Here is a 20,533-nt window from a genome sequence, read left to right on the forward strand (position 1 = left end):
GAAGCTGGATTTTTGCGAGACGGAGAGGGAGAGGGAGAAGCAGGGAGAATACTTTTTACAATAACATTATTCTTTAGATAATTCTAATAATTCTCCCTAATGAAATATGCCGTAAAGTTGACGGACCGTTCCAAGATGTGCTTCAACACCCCAGACCTGTCAGATCCCTCTTCATCCTCCCCCGGGGATGAGGGGCGGTGTCCGGGAAACCCTTTGAGGCTGTAACAGATTAGGGAGCCGTACAAGTAAACCAAAACGACCCCCCAACAGGGAACTGGTTCCAGATGGTGTCGGCCCAGGAGCGGCTGACCAGAACCTTCACCCGCAGCAGCCACACCTACACCCGCACGGAGCGCACGGAGATCAGCAAGACGCGCGGGGGGGAGACAAAGAGGGAGGTCCGCGTGGAGAAGAGCACCCAGGTGGCCGGGGCCCCCTTCGGGGCCGGGGACCCCTTCGGAGACTTCCTGGGGCCCGAGGGCCTGACCGGCTTCAGCGGCATGCAGAGCAGCCGGCAGCAGCTGCAGGAAGGTGTGTGTGTGTGTGTGTGTGTGTGTGTGTGTGTGTGTGTGTGTGTGTGCGTGCGTGCGTGCGTGCGTGCGTGCGTGCGTGCGTGCGTGCGTGCGTGCGTGCGTGCGTGCGTGCGTGCGTGCGTGCGTGCGTGCGTGCGTGCGTGCGTGCGTGCGTGCGTGCGTGCGTGCGTGCGTGCGTGCGTGCGTGCGTGCGTGCGTGCGTGCGTGCGTGCGTGCGTGCGTGCGAGTGAGATGGAAAGTGTGTTTGTGTGTGTGTGTATGTGAGATGGAAAGTGTCTGTGTGTGTTTGAGATAGAAAGTGTGTTTGTGTGGGTGTGTGTGTGTGAGTGTGAGAGCGATAGAAAGTGTGTGTGTGTGTGTGTGTGTGTGTGTGTGAGAGATAGAAAGTGTGTGTGTGTGTGTGTGTGTGTGAGAGCGATAGAAAGTGTGTGTGTGTGTTTGTGTTTGTGCTTATTTGTGTTTGTGAGAGATAGAAGCTGTGTGTGTGTGTGTGTGTGTGTGTGTGTGTGCGTTCGTGTAGAAGGTGCAATTCAACTCAAAAAGGAAGCTTATTCTCTATTCTTCAATGCTTTAATCCAGCTTGCAGAGCGATAGTACCTCCAGTTGTCTCCATTTACTTTGAGCTTTATATAAAACAGAAAGTGCCTAGTAAAGCTCAGGTTGCATTTCCCCCCAAAGCATTCATTACCCGTGGAATTTCTACAAGCACTAAAGCAATCCACGATGTCCTCTTTTCCCCTTTAACTCCCCGCACACACCCTCCACACACACACACACACACACACACACACACACACACACACACACACACACACACACACACACACCTGTCAACCCACTGTCCACCCATACACACACAACACACATCCACACACACCTCAAACACCCCAACACACACAACCTACACATCCCACCCTCACGCACACACACACACACACACACACACACACACACCTGTCACCCCACTGTCCACCCACACACACACAACACACATCCACACACACCTCAAACACCCCAACACACACAACCTACACATCCCACCCTCACGCACACAAACACACACACACACACACACACACACACACACACACACACACTCCCCTCCCCCCCCCGTCCAGGTGAGAGTGGGGGGGCGTCGGGGGAGATGACGGCCCAGGTGACGAGCCCCGGCGGTCAGACCAAAGAGGCGGAGATCGTCCGCGGCGACGACAGCACCTACAGCGTGCGCTTCGTTCCCACGGAGATGGGCGCTCACACCGTCAACGTCAAGTACCGCGGCCAGCACGTCCCCGGCAGCCCCTTCCAGTTCACCGTGGGGCCCCTGGGCGAGGGGGGGGTCCCACAAGGTGAGGGCCAGCGGCACGGGGCTGGACAGAGGCGTCGCCGGGATACCGGGTGCGTGGCGGACATCTTTGTTTTAAACTGTGGTTTGAGTTTTGTCGTTTTTTGTCTTTAATTGTGTTAGTTATCATTTGTACTTCAGGTCTTCTTTGGAAAGTTCAAGAACATTGAATTTGTTTTAATTTAAATAATAATACATACATAAATGATTGATAAGAAGAATTATAATAATGGGGAAGATGATTCACTAATACTAATAATATGAATACATATTTGGTTAAAAAATGTAGACCTTTAATGTACCAAACACTCTATACGTTAATTTATTATCACAATGAACTCTTAAGTTCACTGTCAAACTCCCCGCTCAGTGGGTGAAGTTAATGAAGTTCAACCCTGCCTCAATTACCGTTATATGCATTTACGGCCGTACACCACAAGAGGGCAGTAAAACTGAACTGCCGGTGTCGCCCACTTTTTGCAGCCGAGTTCAGCATCTGGACCCGGGAGGCCGGGGCTGGGGGTCTGTCCATCGCCGTGGAAGGTCCCAGCAAGGCGGAGATCACCTTTGAGGACCGGAAGGACGGATCCTGCGGTGTGGCCTACGTGGTACAGGAGCCTGGTGAGAGGAACGCATTGTGTGCTACTGAAGAAAGGAAAAAACTGTTGTGTAAAGTTATTGTAAGCAGGTTATGGTCAACGGGGGACAGGAAGTGGTTGCCAGAATATTTTTTCAGAAAAATGTAGTAACTAAAATGAGTTCAGAATTTTGCTGTTTTTCATGAATGAACAAATTTAGTTATATAACTATTTCCTTAAACCTATATTTGTGTGAATAACAAATATACGACTAGTTATCTCTGATATTAAACCAAAACCTGAAACCAGAATGAATTAAAACATGATTTATTCATGACTTATTATTGAGAACAATGAACCTGAACTGCCGAGACGAAACGAGGACCAATCACCTCCCTACTCCCTCAGGCGACTACGAGGTTTCCATCAAGTTCAACGACGAGAACATTCCCGACTCGCCGTTCGTCGTCCCCATCGCCACGCTGTCAGACGGCGCGCAGGGCCTCACCGTCACCAGCCTGCAGGTGAGGACCGGGCCCCCGCAGCTTGACCCGACCTGTGCTACGCACCACAGCCCTTAAAGTACACCTGTGCTACGACACCACAGCCCTTAAAGTACACCTGTGCTACGACACCGCAGCCCTTAAAGTACACCAGAGCTACGACACCGGAGCCCTTAAAGTACCCTTCAGCTACGACACTGCAGCCCTTAAAGTTCACCTGTGCTACGACACTGCAGCCCTTAAAGTACCCTTCAGCTACGACACCACAACCCTTAAAGTACACCTGTGCTATGACACCGCAGCCCTTAAAATACCCCTGAGTTTGGCCACCACAGCCCTTAAAATACCCTTCAGCTGTGACACCACAACTCTTAAAGTACCCCAGATCTATGACACCACAACTCTTAATGTACCCCACAGCTATGACACCACAACTGTTAAAGTACCCCAGAGCTATGACACCACAACTCTTAAAGTACCCCAGAGCTATGACACCACAGCCCTTCAAGTACAACCTGTTCTATGACACCAGAGCCCTTAAAATACCCCTGAGTTCGGACACCACAGCCCTTAAAGTACCCCTGAACTATGACCTCACAGCCCTTAAAGTACAACCTGTGCTATGACACCACAGCCCTTAAAGTACACCTGAGCTAAGCTATGTCATAGCCCTTAAAGTACCACCTGTGCTATGTAGAATAATACACACACCAGGGTAGTCCCTCTTTTTTCTCCTTGTGTGCAGAGAAAATGGCGAGAAAGTGAGTTTACTGATAGCTTTATTGGCTGCAGTAAAGGTTACAACATGTTGTCATAAACTATACTCTGGGAAGCATCAGATAAATTTTGGTTGGATTTCTTCGCCGTGAGACCGGACATTTTTACTGGACCTGAACAACCTCCCAGAACATTCTGGAGCAGGAGCTTGTCTCTTTCGGATTCCTCACCACTTTAACAAACCCCTTTCCAGAAGAGCCATTATGTATTCAAACCGTCCCGCCTATCTCTATTCTTGTATCTGAATTAATGTACAAAACTGATCGGCAGTTTCTCGTGAAGTCAAGGGCAAAATGCTAGATGAATTGGACGTAGAGTATATCAGTAAATATTAAACTTGTCTGCGTAACTCATTGGGGAGCAAACCCTTGAACAGAATCTGGCCGAGTCAGTTACGGGCCCCTGCAGTAGGACGGGGGGCCATCGTAGAACCAGGTGGGGGAGATAAAACATCTTAATATAGTTTCTGAAGTCACGGACTGGAGACGGGTGCTATATCCTTGGATGAACTATAAATGCCGTCATATCTCTCAGAGGTAGCATCCTCTATATTTGAGGAACCACTTTTACAGACTCTATAAATACCTTTTATAATCAGCAGGGGAGGTGAGTCAGCTGCCCTTTTAAATGTTCGTATCGGTGTGTATGTTAAGTAGTGTATTTATGGATTTATGAGTGAGAAGAGTTGATTGTGGTTTTCAATGGTTGCTGATAAATGTGGCCAACCAACCCTAGATGTCGATTAAGATTATCCTCACCTAACATGTATACGTATACGCACACACAAACCAAATTTGGACCGTGTGAACTAATTTCCCTCAGACATCCCTTGGTTCCGTCCCCTCATTCTGAAAGTCTGTAATGTGATGTTTATCATTCTCTTCAGTCACTTTGTACTCTGCTGACTCACATTGTGGCTGTCTTTCTCTCACCCCCTCTCCCTTATCTCTCCACCTCATCGCTTGCGCCATTGATCTCTCTCTCACTCTCTCTCATTCTCTCCCCTATCTCTCATCTCCCAACTCTTTCTCTCTAACCTCTCCACCTCCCACCTCCTTCTCATCGTTGCTCCCTTCTCTCTCTCTCTCTCTTTCTCTCTCACGCTCTCTCTCGCTCTCGCTCTCTCTCGCTCTCTCTCTCTCTCTCTCTTTCTCTCTCTCGCTCTCTCTCGCTCTCTCTCTCTCTCTTTCTCTCTCTCTCTCTCTCTCTCTCTCCCCCACCTCTCTCTCCCTCACCCCTCTCTCTCTAACTCCTCTCCCTCCACCCCTCCCCCCCTCCAGGAGATGGGTCTGAAGGTGGGCCAGGAGGCATCCTTCGCGGTGCAGCTGAACGGAGCGCGGGGATTGGTCGACGCTAAGGTCCACACGCCCTCGGGGGCGATCGAGGAGTGCTACGTCACCGAGCTCGACAGCGGTACGCCGCCGGAGCCCGACAACCATTAAACGATTAGAATCCCGCCCATAGTTCCCCACATGGACTCATTACAAACGGTCCTTTTCCTAGCTCCGTTAAGGTGCTGTAGGGAGGATTTAAAGGGGACATATTACACCACCAGGTGTGATATGTCCCCTTCACACAAGCCGTTTGGAAAATCTGCCTCTTCTGACATGACAAGTGGGCGTGTCCACCTAGATGTGTGCCGGATAGATCAGTCTACCAGCTTACCCAGTGGACCGTAGCAAACGTTGCTCATCTATCCAGCAAACATCTAGGTGGACACGCCCACTTGTGATGTCAGAAGAGGTCGATTTTCCAAACGGCTTGTAACGGCTGATCACACTCACACCTGGTGGTATTTGTGGAAACTGGCCGAGCCGATCGTCAACTGTGAGTGCGTGAAATCCTCTGAGAGCATTACTGAGCTAGCCTCTGTGGGAGGCCATTTTGATTTTTTGGCATCTCAACTCACCGCCAGTCGATTTGGACGAGAGCGTACTACTAAAGGGCAGGGCAGGGGTTGGAAAAATGGTAAGGTTGGGGGGTGGGAGTTGCTGCTTCAGTTGCAGGGGTTCAGTTTTGTTTGCCGGGGGGGGGGAGGTTTTGCTCGCCTCCCCCACGCAACAACAGATGTCCCACACGGCAGACACAAAGTAACAGGTCTCAACTGAATTACTTTGTGTTCTCCACCTCTGAATTTGTATACAGTTGTATTTAGTTGCAAATCGTATTTTTATCTCGAGAAAAAATGACCTCATAGCCAGCTACGGGCATGCCGAAGGACTCGACAGAGTCAAATAGAGTCACCGTATCCTCATCCTCACACATCCCATAATAGTTCTGCTGTGCCCTCCTCAGACCAGTACGCCATCCGCTTCATCCCGCGGGAGAACGGCGTCCACTCCATCGACGTGCGTTTCAACGGCAGCCACGTCCCGGGGAGCCCCTTCAACATCCGCGTGGGCGACCCAGGCCAGGCCGGCGACCCGGGCATGGTGTCCGCCTTCGGACCCGGGCTGGAGGGGGGGTCCACGGGTAAGGAGCCGCCACGGGCCGGCCTGTAGCAGAGCTTCAGGGCCGCTGGCTGGTTAGCTGGTTAGCTGGTTAGCCGGTTAGCTGGTAATGTCGAGTGTCGAGGTGTCCCTGAGCGAGACGCCTCACCCTGACTGCTCCTGACGAGCCGGCTGTGGCCCTGCGCGGCTGACTGTCAGCGTATGAACGGTCACTTTGGTTGAATTGCAGTAAATCTAACACCCGCCGGTTTACCAGCAATGCAGCTCAGACATTTGAAAATACACTTTTTTAATGAAACACTCTCCGCCGACGGCTTGCGTTTGACGGGCTCACAAGTTTGGCCCCGAGCCGTAGTGAGCTAAAGTCGACCTACGTTATGTGACAGTTTTAACGTTTTACCGTTAAACAATCCTCCCTCCTTCCGTTCCGTCCCTTCCTCTTCCCCCCGCCTCCTCATCGCTCCCGTCTGGCTCTCAGGTGCGGCGTCGGAGTTCTCCGTGAGCACCTGCAACGCGGGCTCGGGGGCCCTTTCGCTCACCATCGACGGGCCGTCCAAGGTGAAGATGGACTGCGTGGAGTGTCCCGAGGGATACAGGGTCACCTACACCCCCATGGCCCCCGGGAGCTACCTTATCTCCATCCGCTACGGTGGCCCCCGCCACATCGTGGGGAGCCCCTTCAAGGCCAAGGTGTCAGGTGAGGGGGGGGGGGGGGTGTTCATCGATCACAGCCAAAGAAAGACAACACTGAGCGAAAAAAAAAAAAACGAAAAAACGCATTTCCTCGATTATTAGAAATTCCCCATCGTGGTTTACACGAAGATGCACAAACCAATTCAAAAGATTGATATCTCTCCCCCCCCTTCCTCTTTCTCTCTCTCTCTCCCTCCCTCTCTTTCTCTCTCTCTCCCTCCCTCTCCCCCCCCTCTCTTTCTCTCTCTCTCTCCCTCCCTCTCTTTCTCTCTCTCTCCCTCCCTCTCCCCCCCTCTCTTTCTCCCTCTCTCTCCCTCTCTTTCTTCCTCTCTCTCCCTCCCTCTTTCTCTCTCTCTCCCTCCCTCTCCCCCCCTCTCTTTCTCCCTCTCTCCCTCCCTCCCTCTTTCTCTCTCTCTCCCTCCCTCTCCCCCCCTCTCTTTCTCCCTCTCCCCCCCTCTCTTTCTCCCTCTCTCTCCCTCCCTCTCCCTCCCTCCCTCTTTCTCCCTCTCTCTCCCTCCCTCTCCCCCCCTCTCTTTCTCCCTCTCCCCCCTCTCTCTCTCTCCCTCCCTCTCTTTCTCCCTCTCTCCCTCCCTCTCCCCCCCTTCCCTCTCTTTCTCCCTCTCCCCCCCTACCTCTCTTTCTCCCTCTCCCCCCCTCTCTCCCTCCCTCCCTCTCCCCCTCTCTCTCTCCCCCCTCCCTCTTTCTCCCTCCCTCCCTCTTTCTCTCTCTCTCCCTCTCCCCCCATCTCTTTCTCCCTTCCTCTCCCCCCCTCCCTCTTTCTCCCTCTCTCCCTCCCTCCCTCTTTCTCTCTCTCTCCCTCCCTCTCCCCCCCTTCCCTATCTTTCTCCCTCTCCCCCCCCCTCTCTTTCTCCCTCTCCCCCCCCCCTCTCTCCCTCTCTCTCTCCCCCCCCCCTCCCTGCTACTGACTAGGTTCTATGAGCAGGTCATATTCACTGTGTGATGCCGAATCCTCCGTCTCTCCCCCCCCACCCCAGGTGCCTGTCTGTCCGGGGGCCACAGCCTCCACGAGACCTCGTCCGTGCTGCTGGAGACGGAGAGCAAGTCCTCGCAGGCCGCCATCGGGGGGGGGTTCCCCTCGCTGCCAAAGTTCTCCTCCGACGCCAGCAAGGCCGTCTCCAGGGGGGCGGGGCTCTCCAAGGCCTTCGTGGGCCAGAAGAACATGTTCACCGTGGACTGCAGCAGAGCAGGTAGGGACAGGCATGTGTGTGTGTGTGTCAGTCAGTCAGTCAGTGTGTGTCTGTGTGTGTGTGTCAGTGTGTCAGTCAGTGTGTGTGTGTGTGTGTGTGTGTGTGTCAGTCAGTCAGTGTGTGTCTGTGTGTGTGTGTCAGTCAGTCAGTCAGTGCGTGTGTGTCTGTGTGTGTGTGTGTCAGTCAGTCAGTGTGTGTCTGTGTGTGTCAGTCAGTCAGTCAGTCAGTGTCTGTGTGTGTGTGAGATTCAGTCAGTCAGTCAGTGTTTGTGTGTTCCTGTGTGTGTGTGTGTGTGTGTTTGTGTGCGTGTGTGTGTGAGATATAAACACACATAAGCACAAAAAATATAATAATTCGTCATTTGTGTACGCGTCAGATAGCTCGTTTTGGTCCTTGAAAAAAACGATTTAATGGTTTTCTGAACACACTTTCCTTAGTACTGGTTAGGTTATGCGAGGCAGGTACAACTATTTATTAGTTATTCCAAATTCAATAACTAATACATTTGGAATGACAAATTTGAATGAAAAACAGAATGATAGTCAATATTAAAACACAGTTTCAAATAGAGTCATAGTGAACGATTATCTGCAATTTTTGTTACGCACGCTTGCCATGTCAGCGTTCGTAACATTGTTCGTTACCATGGTATTCCAGGTAGCTAAAATCAGTCAAGGGATTTTTTTTTTTTTTTTGTGGGAATGCACATCAGCTATTGAAATCAATTTCACTTCCTCAAATTATATTGAAGTTGTGTTGTCACCATGCCAACATCAGTCAACACAGTATTGGACAGAGCGGCACACGGATGGAAGGACAAAGGGGAAGGAAAACACCCTTGAAATGCCTTTTGGTAGTGTTTACCTTATGTTCGCAGGCCTCTGTGAAGTGTGCGATACAGAAGATAAAACAGATTCTGTGCTTGTGTATGTGTGGATGACTTAAAATGGTTTAAGCTGGTTTGAGCAGCCTCACCTGGCAGAGTCCGATTGGGCTGTGGGGGAACTGAGTAAACATTGTGTACCGGTTATACCAGCTGTCTACACACAGACACACTCAGGGAGAGTTCTCCCAGCTGGCAACATGTGGCAGCAGGCTATGTATCATTAACTAGGAACATCCACCGTAAACCGACAGAGCTTGCTACACTGGCGCCAAATGTGGGGCCTCTTTGAAGCCGGTTTTTATTCTAGAAGTTTGTAGCTAATGGTGACCTATTCTGGAGCTCCATGATGCCATGCAGGAGTGTGTGGTTTAACCTGCTGCACGTGCACAGCCTCACCCAGCCCCAGAGCCCAACCATTCTGACTCGGGCCAGGTGATTTAACCAGACCTCAACCACAAACACTGCCCCAGATTCGCAGCCAACACACACACACAAACACACACACACACACACACAGACACACACACACACACACACACATAAACACACACAGTGAACCGTCTCTGGGTTTTCCCTCCCCCCCCCCCCCCCCCCCCTCTCAGGTACCAACATGCTGATGGTGGGCGTGCACGGGCCCAAGACGCCGTGCGAGGAGGTGTACGTGAAGCACATGGGCAACAGGATGTACAACGTGACGTACACGGTGAAGGAGCAGGGCGACTACATCCTCATCGTCAAGTGGGGCGACGACAACGTGCCGGGCAGCCCCTTCCACGTCACCGTGCCCTAGGACAACCGAGGGGGGCGACACCTTTTGCGTTTTTGAGTCGTTTTTTTTTACTTCCCTTCTGTACATCCACAAGCAGAACCGGAGAAGCCGTTCAAACCTTTCATTCATTTCTCTGATTTCATTTCCCTTTTAAACCTGGCCAGAATAGCAGAAGTTAGAACTCTAAATGTGTCTGGGACAGGAAGGTCAGGAGGGAGTGTGAAGCTGTAATGCAGTCTAAACGTTTCTCAAAGCTCACTGATCGAACGCCCCGGTGCCAAGTTAAATTCCTTCATCAGCAATAAACTCATAGGTTTCGCCGTAAGGACTGAAAACAGGTGTAGCTCATATAGATAATTAGTGGTGTGTAGGTATGACTGTGGCCATAATTAACATCATGAGATACACCTGTGTTCACCCTGACTGTGACGACTCTGAGACAAAGGCCTATTGGGTAAGTTGGTGTTTGGTTTGTTGTGGATAAATGCTTTAACGTGGTTAATACACTTTTCTGCGAACTTGCCCTTTTAAAGCGACTCAATGCAACTCCAAATCTCACTAAGCTAAACCAACACTCATAAAAACGATGGTGAAAATTGGAGAACTCGGTTCAGATGGACATTTTTACTTACTACTTCCTTTGTCTACATGCTAGTTATTCAAATAATCCCACAATGTGTGATCGGGGGACGAGTTGGGTTAAAACTACATATGAAACATACATGCTTTTGCATACATGCTTTTGTGACCCTTTTTAATTTTATTTATTCAGAGCCTATCGTTTTCTTTGACAGAAAGTCCAGTTGAACTAAAGCGCAGTCAATCTTCTGACGGTTTGTTCTATCGAGTTCATCAGTGTGAACTAGCAAGGTGTTGTGAGATGTGTTCTTTGTTGAGTTTCTTTTTTTGTAACCAGACAGGATTGGGACACGACAATCGATTCAATGTGTGAACGCTGGAAAAAAAACAAAACAGTGATACGATATCATAGAGTGATGTTTTATAGTTATTTTATATGTATCAAAAATGATTAAAAAAAGAAAAAAAAATCTGAATACGTTTGATATTGTAATCCAATATTTTGGCAAGATTGTGCAGGCATAATAATAATAAAATGTTTCAATGCAAAGTTTGGGGTTTTACTGAGCTGAGAATGAAAGGAACCAGCTTTAAAAATAAGCAGAGATAACAGTAAGTATTGTGCATGAATGACGGGCCTATCTTCGAAACGAACAATCATAAAATATTCTACAACAATAATGACGCTCACCATCATGAAATGAAATCATCTCCGCTATGACTCATCAGTGCCAACTGTTTCTAATCGCACTTCTGTTGTCACACTTCTGTCAAGCGCCATAAAACCTGAGGCCTAGTCATGAACACAAACATAAGCACGCATACTTAAATTGCTGTTTTATCTGGAACGTATACGTAAGCTACGTGTGTTCACGTCATCTAGTGCTTTTTGGTCCTTATCTTAGTTGACGGGAAGAATTAATCTTACTTCCTTACTTATTACTGGTCACATGGGAAGCTACACACAAATGTGTAAAGCAGGTACAAATATTTATTATAAATGTATTTAAATTAATAAGAAACAACAATAGTCAACATAAAACACTTCCAGAATGAGAACTAGTAAAAGATTATCTGCAGTCATTTGTGACCTGTGGCTGAAATTGAGAGCATCCCGACACATTTCCCTCACTAATAGCTGACGGGATGGTTACGCCGCTTCTACCATAATATCCTCAAATAATAGGTCTTAAAGCGTACCTTAAACACCTTTTTAAGAATAACTAAGTAACAAAATAAGGCAGTGTAAGCTGAGTAACATTTGTAGATGAATTCATTACGTTAGATGAATTAATGTAACATAATACTTTTCTTTTGTGTGTCTTTGCGTGTGTGTGTGTGTGGTATGTGTGTTTGTGTGTGTGCGAAACCAGATTAGACCATCAAATAAAAAAATCCAAATCGTACACTTAGTTTGACATTTGTAACATTGTGTCACTGTCTGGTGGTGTAACATTTTACACGCCCTTAAAAGTCAGGTGCCGAGAAAACAGGAATGAGGGACAGAGGGTGTGGCCCAGTGGCCCCAAGGCCCTCAGAGAGACACCAGTTCCTCCGTGTTCAGCACGCCCTCGTTGTACAGTGCCAGTTTGGCCCTGAGCGTCTGTTTGGCCGGGTTCTCCACGGCGTTCCACGAGCTGTAGCACGCCGCTTCCGAAACTGAGGAAGAAATAAAGAATCATGAAACATGGAGCTATTGTGGTCCATTTGTATTGTGGTCTGTCGCTCGACGGCTTCCGCAAAAGACTCGAGACTTGTTCAGAGTTCATCTACACTCTATTACTATATCGTTTCTCTTCTTCTAAAAATGTACTTATTGAAAGTTGCTTTGGATAAAAACGTCTGCTTAAGGCCCTAAGTGTGATGGTAGCAGAAATCAGGAATGGTGGTATGAATATTGGAAGTTTGCTAGCGAGTTGATAGATACGGAAGCGTGATGCAATCACTTAGGAAAATAAGTTCTACTCTTGCTTTTCTGAATTAATGACAATTGTCTCAGAATTCTGCAAAATGTTTCAATGGGGGAAAAACAATGCCCTGTTTTTTTTGAATAAACTTGTTTATTATCTCAGAATTCTGAGAGGTTTTCATTGAGAACTAATGATACCTCAAACTCTCAAGAGAAGCTTTCAGTCACTCGAGAGCTGGTAATATTGCTCTCGAGGTAATATCGATGGTACTGTTATTAGTTTGTCCCTTCAGTGCACCTCAGGACCTCGGGGTTGTTCAGACATTGGGGTTGTGATGACTTCAGGATCAGCTGAGCATTGTATACCTTTTTGTTTTTCATGAACAGGACTCTTTTCTCAGTCTGTAAGCGTCAGTGGAAGTTAAGTATATTCCGTTTGCCTTTCAGAATAAAAGTGATAACAGCGTTGCACTATTATATCGCCAGTTGTAGGGCAAGAAATATATAAAGAATGAGTTCCACTTCCACATAGACACTTTCGTTGACTCGTTGGTCCCGACACGTTGCACACTGGTGTCAAACTTCCTGTTATTCAGACTTGTCTGTCAGTCAGGACGCCTCATTCATTGGATTTAAATCTTGACTTTCCTGCTGTTTTTAAGGTTGATTTCCCTCTTTGAAAAGATTCAAACGTTCTAAGCGGGGGGAAGTTGCAATTCCTTTTTTTATAAAGGTGGCGGCTACGTGTCTGTTCGGAGTGTTGGAGAAGCCACAAACGTTTCGCTTGTGGACACAGGGGCTGATTGTCTTCATTCAAGACAAGCTCGGGACAAACATTTCCTGTTTCGGCCATTAATTATTAACATAAACTTCTACTCACAGTGTGGTATCATAACATTACCTCCTACTCAAGTGTGCTACCATAACATTACCTCCTACTCAGTGTGGTATCATAACATTACCTCCTACTCAGTGTGGTATCATAACATTACCTCCTACTCAGTGTGCTACCATAACCTTACCTCAGACTCAGTGTGGTATCATAACATAATCTTCCAACATAACATTCTACTCAGTGTGATGTGACAACATAACCAAACATCACCTTCTACTCAGTGTCTTGTATGATAATATAACATGCTTGTACTCAGTGTCATAGCATACCCTGATACTCAGTGTGGTACGATAACATAACATAACCTTCTACTCAACAGTGTGGTGCTAATATAACATGCTTGTACTCAGTGTGATAACATAACCTTCTACTCAGTGTGGTACGATAACAGAACATAGTGTGTCTCTCAGTGTGTTGTGATAACATAACCTCCTACTCTCAGTGTGATAACATAGCATAACCTGCTACTCTCAGTGCAGTGTATGATAACATAACATAATCTTCTTCTCTGTGTGATATCATAACTTAGCCTTCTAACATAACCTACTCAGTGTGTTGTGATAACATAACCTCCTACTCAATGTGCCATGACAACATAGCATAACCTGCTACGCAGTGTGATACAATAACATAACATAACATAAGCTCCTACTCACAGTGTGATAACATAACATAACCTGCTACGCAGTGTGATACAATAACATAACATAACATAAGCTCCTACTCACAGTGTGATAACATAACATAAGCTCTTACACAGTGCAATAACATAAGCTCATACACACAGTGATGTTATAACATAAGCTCCTACTCGGTGTGATGTTATAACATCAGCTCCTACTAAATGTTATGTGATATCATAACATAAGCTCCTACTCACAGCGTGATGTTATAACATAAGCGCCTACTCACAGCGTGATGTTGTAACATAAGCGCCTACTCACAGCGTGATGTTGTAACATAAGCGCCTACTCACAGCGTGATGTTGTAACATAAGCGCCTACTCACAGCGTGACGTTGTAACATAAGCGCCTACTCACAGCGTGACGTTGTAACATAAGCGCCTACTCACAGCGTGATGTTATAACATAAGCTCCTACTCACAGCGTGATGTTGTAACATAAGCTCCTACTCACAGCGTGATGTTGTAACATAAGCTCCTACTCACATTGCGGTGTGTCCGAGTGCTCTAGCGTGAACCCGTTGGCCCTGCAGTCCTCACAGCCCTGCTCCCCAGAGTCTGCCTGGCAGCTGCACTGAACAGGCCAGCTGTTGTACAAATCCACCGCCGCCACCTCCACCTCCCCGACCACGGCCTCCGTCAGCCGGCCCGGCGCCGGAGCCATCAGGTCGCCGTCCGTCCCGTGGCGCCCCTGGGCGTGCTCACAGCTGCTCCAGAAGATCAGCTCCGATTGGCTGAACTCGCGGGGCAGCGGCTTGGCCGAGTCCGGGCCGAGGCCGGAGGCCCCGTCGCTGCCGTCGTCGTACCCGTCTTGGGACGGAGGGTTAGGCCTGACAGGCGGCGCCGGCGGCGGCGGCAGTGGGGTTAGGGTTGAGGGGGGGTGGGAGGTCAAGGGGAGACCCGGCTCTCTGCAGTGGGGGTCTCGTCCGCTGTCGGCGCTGAATGGCGGGGGGACTGGGGACAGCAGGCTGGGCACCGGCAGCAGCTGGCTCAACTCCCGAAGCACCTAAGGGTCAGGATCGCCGTCGCCAACAACAACAACAACAACAACAACAACAACAACAACAACGAGGCTTCAGACAAAGGTTGTAAATCAATGTGACACTTTTTTACTTCAATGAACACCAGGAAGTGAAACATTTGGTGAAGGCCGACCACAGAGAGTACGGATGTGGTTGAATACTTTTGTTCTGTTTTCCTTGGAAAGGAGATTGGAGTTCACTGGACGTGTGTCGCTGGCAGCCGTGATATGAGCTGCTTGGATCCTCTTAAAGCTCAGGAAAGGTGCTTCAGTGCTTCCTTCCATCCTCCCTTTCATAGTCAAGCCTATCCAAGAGTTGGGTGTGTTCATGTGGCGTGATCTCATTGTTTTGGTGATCATTTTAACAGGAACACTATTTGATGCAAGCACTATAGAGTATCTTCAGAAAACCCCAGTTTTCAGTTCTCCAATTAGCGGGGCTAGCTTACGGTGTCCATGCAGGGCCGGTTCCGGGGGCGCGTGGCGGTGCATTCCAGCGCCAGGCGCAGCAGGCTGCGGGCAGTGGGGTACGGCCAGGACCCCGCCTTCCCGTCCAGGAAGCACACGCACGAGTCCACGCTGCCGCCGCTGTCATCCCGCGCCGAGCTCAGCACGTCCCTCTGGCGGCCGCGCGACACACACACACACACAACGAACACACACACACAACAAACACACACAACAATCACACAATAAACACACCTCAGGCTAGCGTCAAGCTAGCATCAGGCTAGCATCGGGCTAGCGTGAGGCTAATGTGAGGCTAGCAAGCCAAAGCGTAAGGCTAACGTCAGGCTAATGTCAGGCTAAGAGTAAGGCTAATGTCAGGCTAACGTCAGGCAAACAGGCTAAACATTGGGCAAACAGGCTAACGTCAGGCTAACGCCAGGCTAACTGTATACTTATATTACTATATATTTCACAAGATTGACTCACCAGGAGCGAGCGTTTCGGTGTTTCTTCCACCACCTTGCGGCCTGTGATTGTCTCCATCATGACCTTTACAAAATAAACATATTTATTTAGGTTATTTCCTGTTATGGAAGCCATTTGGGGTCAAACTACAGTCTCATCAAGACGGGGATTTTGTATATGCAGTTCGATGCAAAAATATCGCTTTGGGCAAACTGACATAAGGCCTTAGATGATATCAAGGACTTTGATCATTCAAAGAACTGCATTCATACTGTCACCTTTTTCACACAAATTTGGAAACTAAAACCCACTAAACCACCTCTTTAATTCACCAATGTACTAATGTCCCAAACACGTCTATCTCTATATCTGTCTGTCTAGAATCTGTGATGAGGCCAAAAACTCTGTCTTAAACCAAACAGAGCTACACTTTAAACTTGAAGAAGCCAGCAGTGGTTTTTTTTTTTTTTAAGTACCTTGTCTTTTTATTCTTTATTTAATGTATTCATTAGCGATACCGAGTATTGGGGCAAAGGTTTCATTTTGACGATGACTTTAGTGCACCAGTGCATCTATAAGTTTCAAGTCATGCGCTTTCAAACGGGGGAAAACCTGATGTGCAAAGTGGAGAGAACGCGTAGCTGTAGCCTTCTTCTTTTTTATGGGGCTACCGTAATATGTCTGCAGTATGGAAACATTCGACAGTGATCGAGACGAACAGCAAAATAACCGTTTGTAATGTTGCGGCTGGCTTTGAATCAAAGCTGCTTCCATTAACCAAAGTTTTGCCATTTCATTGAAATTATATTTCCGGAACACTAAATAAACAAACCGGTTAAAGTTCTGAAACATTTGGTGCGAACGATGGAAAATGCTGCCCGATCTACTCGCATTCTGTATGCTTTGGGGTCGGCGTACAGCTCAGGAGGTAGAGCGGGTTGACGGCTGTAACCAGAAGGCTGCTAGTTCGATCCCCGGCTCAAAAAGGTCAACGCTTTGCTCAAGGGTACGGGGTAACGGTCACCATGCCGAAGCTGTACACGTCCAGGCCGCAGGAGGGCTTCCCGTCGTGGCGGATGAACTCCGGGGGCAGGTAACCCAGATTGCCGTGGATACTCTGGGTGGTGAGGGCGCTGGTCTGCCGGGGGTGGGGGGGCGGGCGCAGGCGGGAAAGGCCCACGTTGGAAAGCTGGGGCCTCAGGGTGTGGTCCAGCAGCACATGGGCGCTGGGCGGTGAAGGGAGGGGAGACTGGGATGAGACAGGACAGGCAAGACTGGGGCACCCATCTCACGTTAGTTTGTCCCTCATGCACGGTAGTGGTTTCTAACATACCACCCTCAAATATTGGCTTTGAAAACGTACCCAAAACACCTTTTAAGAATGACTAACGAGAAAACAGAATGAGGCCGTGTCAATTGAGCAACAGCACTGTGTGTGGCCGCGGCTGTGTGTCACGGGGAGAAGGTGTGTGAGTGTGAGACGTATTTATAGTTGTGTCGTTCTTGCACAAATAGCTCTATTATTTGCTGATCTTTTTGGGTCAGATCCACGCGCAGGTGTGTGTGTGTGTGTGTGTGTGTGTGTGTGTGTGTGTGTGTACCTGGTGATGTTGCCACAGATGAGGGGTTGGGGCTGAGCTGTGTGCAGGTGGTGAAGACCCTTGGCTGCCCCTTTGATGACGGACAGACGCTGCTGCCAGGACAGAGGGTGGGACGGCCCCTGGAGGAAGAGGGTGAGGAAGACTAGGTTCACTATAAACAGTCCATAAGGTTCCACCTCGTCCCGTTCTCGTCCCCCACCCCATGACCCTCTTCCCCCCACTTCCACTGTTAGTTGACCAAGCAGCTTATATGATGACAACGTTTCCCTGCCCTCCCCCCCCCTTCCTACCCTGAACACATCGACCAACTGCCAATATCATTGATTAATATTACTACAGGAAGAAGTTAAAATAAATCCTCTGCATTAAAAAAAAAACATGTTGAAACAATTCCTCTCATTAAAAAAATCCAAAACTAATCAGACTAATACTCAATTTTTTTATATGTTTGCATTAGCATTACTTCTCCAAGAGACCCTATCAGGTTTTGTGTCATTATATTGCTGCAATCTCCACGAACGTAACCGCCAGAACTCAAAATGTCCTCACTTTCAAGTTTCAACTTCAAAGGCCAGGGTTTATCGATATCCCACAAACAAACACAACTTAAAACGACACTTAAACAAAAGCACCGCCTGAAAGGGAACTTCAAGCGGTCACTGACCAGGTCGTGTAGTCTGTGATGCAGAGATCCGTTGGGGAGATAGGGGTAGACCAGACAGTGGTTCCCGTCCTCCGAGAAACAGCCCAACAGATCCAAGATGTTTGGATGCTGAAACCTGTTAAGATGGCGTGCCTCGGTTAGCATTAGCTCACCGTTGAACGAGCCAAGCTGAACGCAGACAGATGTACAAGTGCCCGTGGGATTGCATACGTACAAGTGATGGACTTCTGTGTCTCTGGTGAATGAATCCCATCGTTCTTTCCACAACGGATCATTCCCCTAAAGAATATCAAATAAATAACACAGAAACGTTGTTCTATCGCTGTCTCACAAAGTAAATGGACTGCACTTATTCAGCTCGTTTCTAACCAGTGGCCAGACCAAGGGCTTTACAATGCTGCCAAACGACGGCGTCAACCACGCAAGGTGACAGCCGCTCAGGGGCACCTCGACACTCCGCTAGGGGGAGCCGGGGATCGAACCAGCAACCTTCCGGTTACCAGCCAACCCGCTCTATCTCCTGAGCCACATGCCGCCCAAAGCCAACCGTTTATGGTTCATTATAGTGAGCTGGCTAGTTTATATAATAATAATAACAACAATTATTATCATTGCCATAATCATCGTCGTAATCCTCTTCATTTAGGTGCTTACCGTTTTGAACCGCTTGACAACAAACGTTTCAGTTCCCGACGTGCCTTTGTATGTGTCTGAAAGACTGCCCTCTGCGATCTTCAAGTCGTGGTGGAAATGCCCGGTTCCTCCTACGACGTCATCGTAGGTGAGAGCGCGTCTCTCGGTCCCCTCGGGCTCCGAGCCGATGGAGCTGGAAAAAGGAGCTGGGAGCGCGGAAAGTGAAAGGTAAAGAAGGTAAGAAACTTCCGCATACCTCTGCCAGTCATTACAAAGCAAATCCACGCCCACACGCTGGAATCATTAAATGCTGTCGGGAATGTGGTGCGTGTCACGTTAGTCACGCAACCTTGGCTACGGTCACAGATTGCATTTATTTTTATAGACTTTATGTTACTTTAAAAACCTTAGATTATCACAGAGGTGCCGTAATAATCTGCCTACGTAGGTACCTGTAATGGCTTAAGCGTCAAATTATTTAAAACCTATAGCAGCGAAACTATTTAGACATTTATAACAGTGTTACTACAGTGGGGCTTGTTGGACAAGAGCCAAGCATTACATACATACCATGTTGTGAAACAATTTGATATTTGATGATAACAAAACGATTATCAAATCGTATCAATCTACTTCTTATCACGATGACGCTGCCGTATCAAAACAGGTCGCGGTTTACAAATACAAATCAACCATGCGTCACGTTGCCCACTCACCAAATCTCAGCAGTCCCAGTTGATGGAGAAAGCTCTCGTCCAGTTGATCGGATTCCTATTCAGAAAGAACGGCTATTATCGGTGACGTGACAAGATGATGATTAGAGATCATTTCAACACATTTTACCCATCTTACCTCGCACTTTACCGGCGGCGAAAAGTGCCCACGTGACACCGGTAGATCGTCCGTCGGCCTTCTACAATGACCTAAAACGCACACAGCATCAAATTGATACACGAGCATCATGCGTGTTTTGTTTTGATGCATGCACGTAACGCAATGACGCCCGACCAAAGAGGAAGTGACCACCCCGCACACAAACAGCCACCGCAGGGTTGGCAGACTATTTTATGCAAAGCGACTTACAATAAGTAGGCATACATTTAGTCAGACGAAAGAGAAACAATATATCGCTGTTGGTACAGTAAGGGTGTTCAGAGAAGGTGTTCTAACCGTAGTATAGTGATTCACCTGGCTGGACAAAAAGCTGCAGCGCCCAGTGGTGTCCCATGTCCTCCAGCACCCGGACGAGGTCCGCCACGGTCGTGTTCTGCTGAGCCCACGTCCACAGCAGCTCTCGCGCGGGGCTCCTGCCCGCCGCCTCGAGCCGCTCCGCGCGCCGCATCTCGAGCCAGCTTGGCACGATGCGCGCGGCTTAATTGGAAGAGAAAATAAAACGATAGTTATGATATAATATAAGTCTAGCTATATTATGGTAGGACAAGCTTATAAGGAAATAGCTGAAATAGAACACGATAAAGTTTGCATCAACTTTTTTCGGGATGTATCGGTTGTATTGTATGCACGACGTTAATCCGGAAAACGTCCACCACCTGTGCTCTGCATGTGAGCAGACCCGTTAAACTTCTCACCCAGAGCCATAGAGAGAGTTATCTCTATCCCTGTGGTCTCTCACCTAATCCGCGCCAGCCGAACTGGTCGTCTCCGCTGTCGATGATTTTGCACAAGTGCTCGATGAGGCTGGGCGGCACGTTGTACAGGAAAGTGGTACGGTCCATTTTGTCCATCGGTCTGGTCATTTTGTCCATCGGTCTCGTCAGGCCGAGCGTCGCAGTAAAGAGTGGAGCGGTAGCAGTGTGTGTGTAATGTGTGAGCAGCCTATTGCTAAATTCTGGAAATGCCCACGCCCCTTGTTTCAGTCGGGTTCAAACAGCCTG

General features: G+C 48.5%; 2 protein-coding genes across 3 annotated transcripts in view; one reads left to right on the forward strand and one right to left on the reverse strand.

The window, feature by feature from the left end:
* LOC307075111 (filamin-C-like) overlaps positions 1-9,760 on the forward strand; it is a gene marked incomplete at both ends in the record, with an annotated part of 69,709 nt that extends 59,949 nt beyond the window's left edge. The window contains 10 exon segments of the mRNA XM_079735616.1: positions 271-537; positions 1,652-1,863; positions 1,865-1,928; positions 2,359-2,496; positions 2,862-2,977; positions 5,014-5,146; positions 6,029-6,205; positions 6,662-6,880; positions 7,872-8,084; positions 9,573-9,760. Of these exon segments, the coding sequence (XP_079591742.1) occupies positions 271-537; positions 1,652-1,863; positions 1,865-1,928; positions 2,359-2,496; positions 2,862-2,977; positions 5,014-5,146; positions 6,029-6,205; positions 6,662-6,880; positions 7,872-8,084; positions 9,573-9,760 (1,727 nt within the window).
* A 1,533-nt stretch (positions 9,761-11,293) lies between these two features.
* On the reverse strand, positions 11,294-20,447 carry irak3 (interleukin-1 receptor-associated kinase 3). Of its 2 annotated transcripts, none has more exons than XM_079734833.1 (13): positions 20,272-20,447; positions 19,827-20,009; positions 19,491-19,561; positions 19,355-19,409; positions 18,660-18,844; positions 18,220-18,284; positions 18,006-18,120; positions 17,342-17,460; positions 16,765-16,966; positions 15,762-15,824; positions 15,275-15,445; positions 14,291-14,810; positions 11,294-11,977 (listed from the first exon to the last, which is right to left on the reverse strand). In XM_079734833.1, exons 1-13 carry the CDS (start codon positions 20,402-20,404, stop codon positions 11,853-11,855), a joined length of 2,007 nt encoding a protein of 668 aa, XP_079590959.1. In that variant the 5' UTR covers positions 20,405-20,447; the 3' UTR covers positions 11,294-11,852. The 2 variants fall into 2 exon arrangements, with proteins under 2 accessions (XP_079590959.1, XP_079590958.1); XM_079734832.1 differs by having other exon boundaries at positions 19,809-20,009.
* Between the last annotated feature and the right edge of the window lie 86 nt (positions 20,448-20,533).

The sequence above is a fragment of the Pollachius pollachius genome, assembly GCF_949987615.1.
Source record: "Pollachius pollachius genome assembly, chromosome: 4".
NCBI lineage: Eukaryota > Metazoa > Chordata > Actinopteri > Gadiformes > Gadidae > Pollachius > Pollachius pollachius.

What these genes read in the sequence shown, in the direction of transcription:
- irak3 (XM_079734832.1), bottom strand. Translation starts at nt 20,404, where the DNA reads ATGGACAAAATGACCAGACCGATGGACAAAATGGACCGTACCACTTTC. An exon ending in TTGTCAAGCGGTTCAAAACG is followed by an intron (nt 18,285 to 18,659) that starts GTAAGCACCTAA and finishes GATATTCTTTAG; the next exon opens with GGGAATGATCCGTTGTGGAA. An exon ending in GACACAGAAGTCCATCACTT is followed by an intron (nt 18,121 to 18,219) that starts GTACGTATGCAA and finishes CCATCTTAACAG; the next exon opens with GTTTCAGCATCCAAACATCT.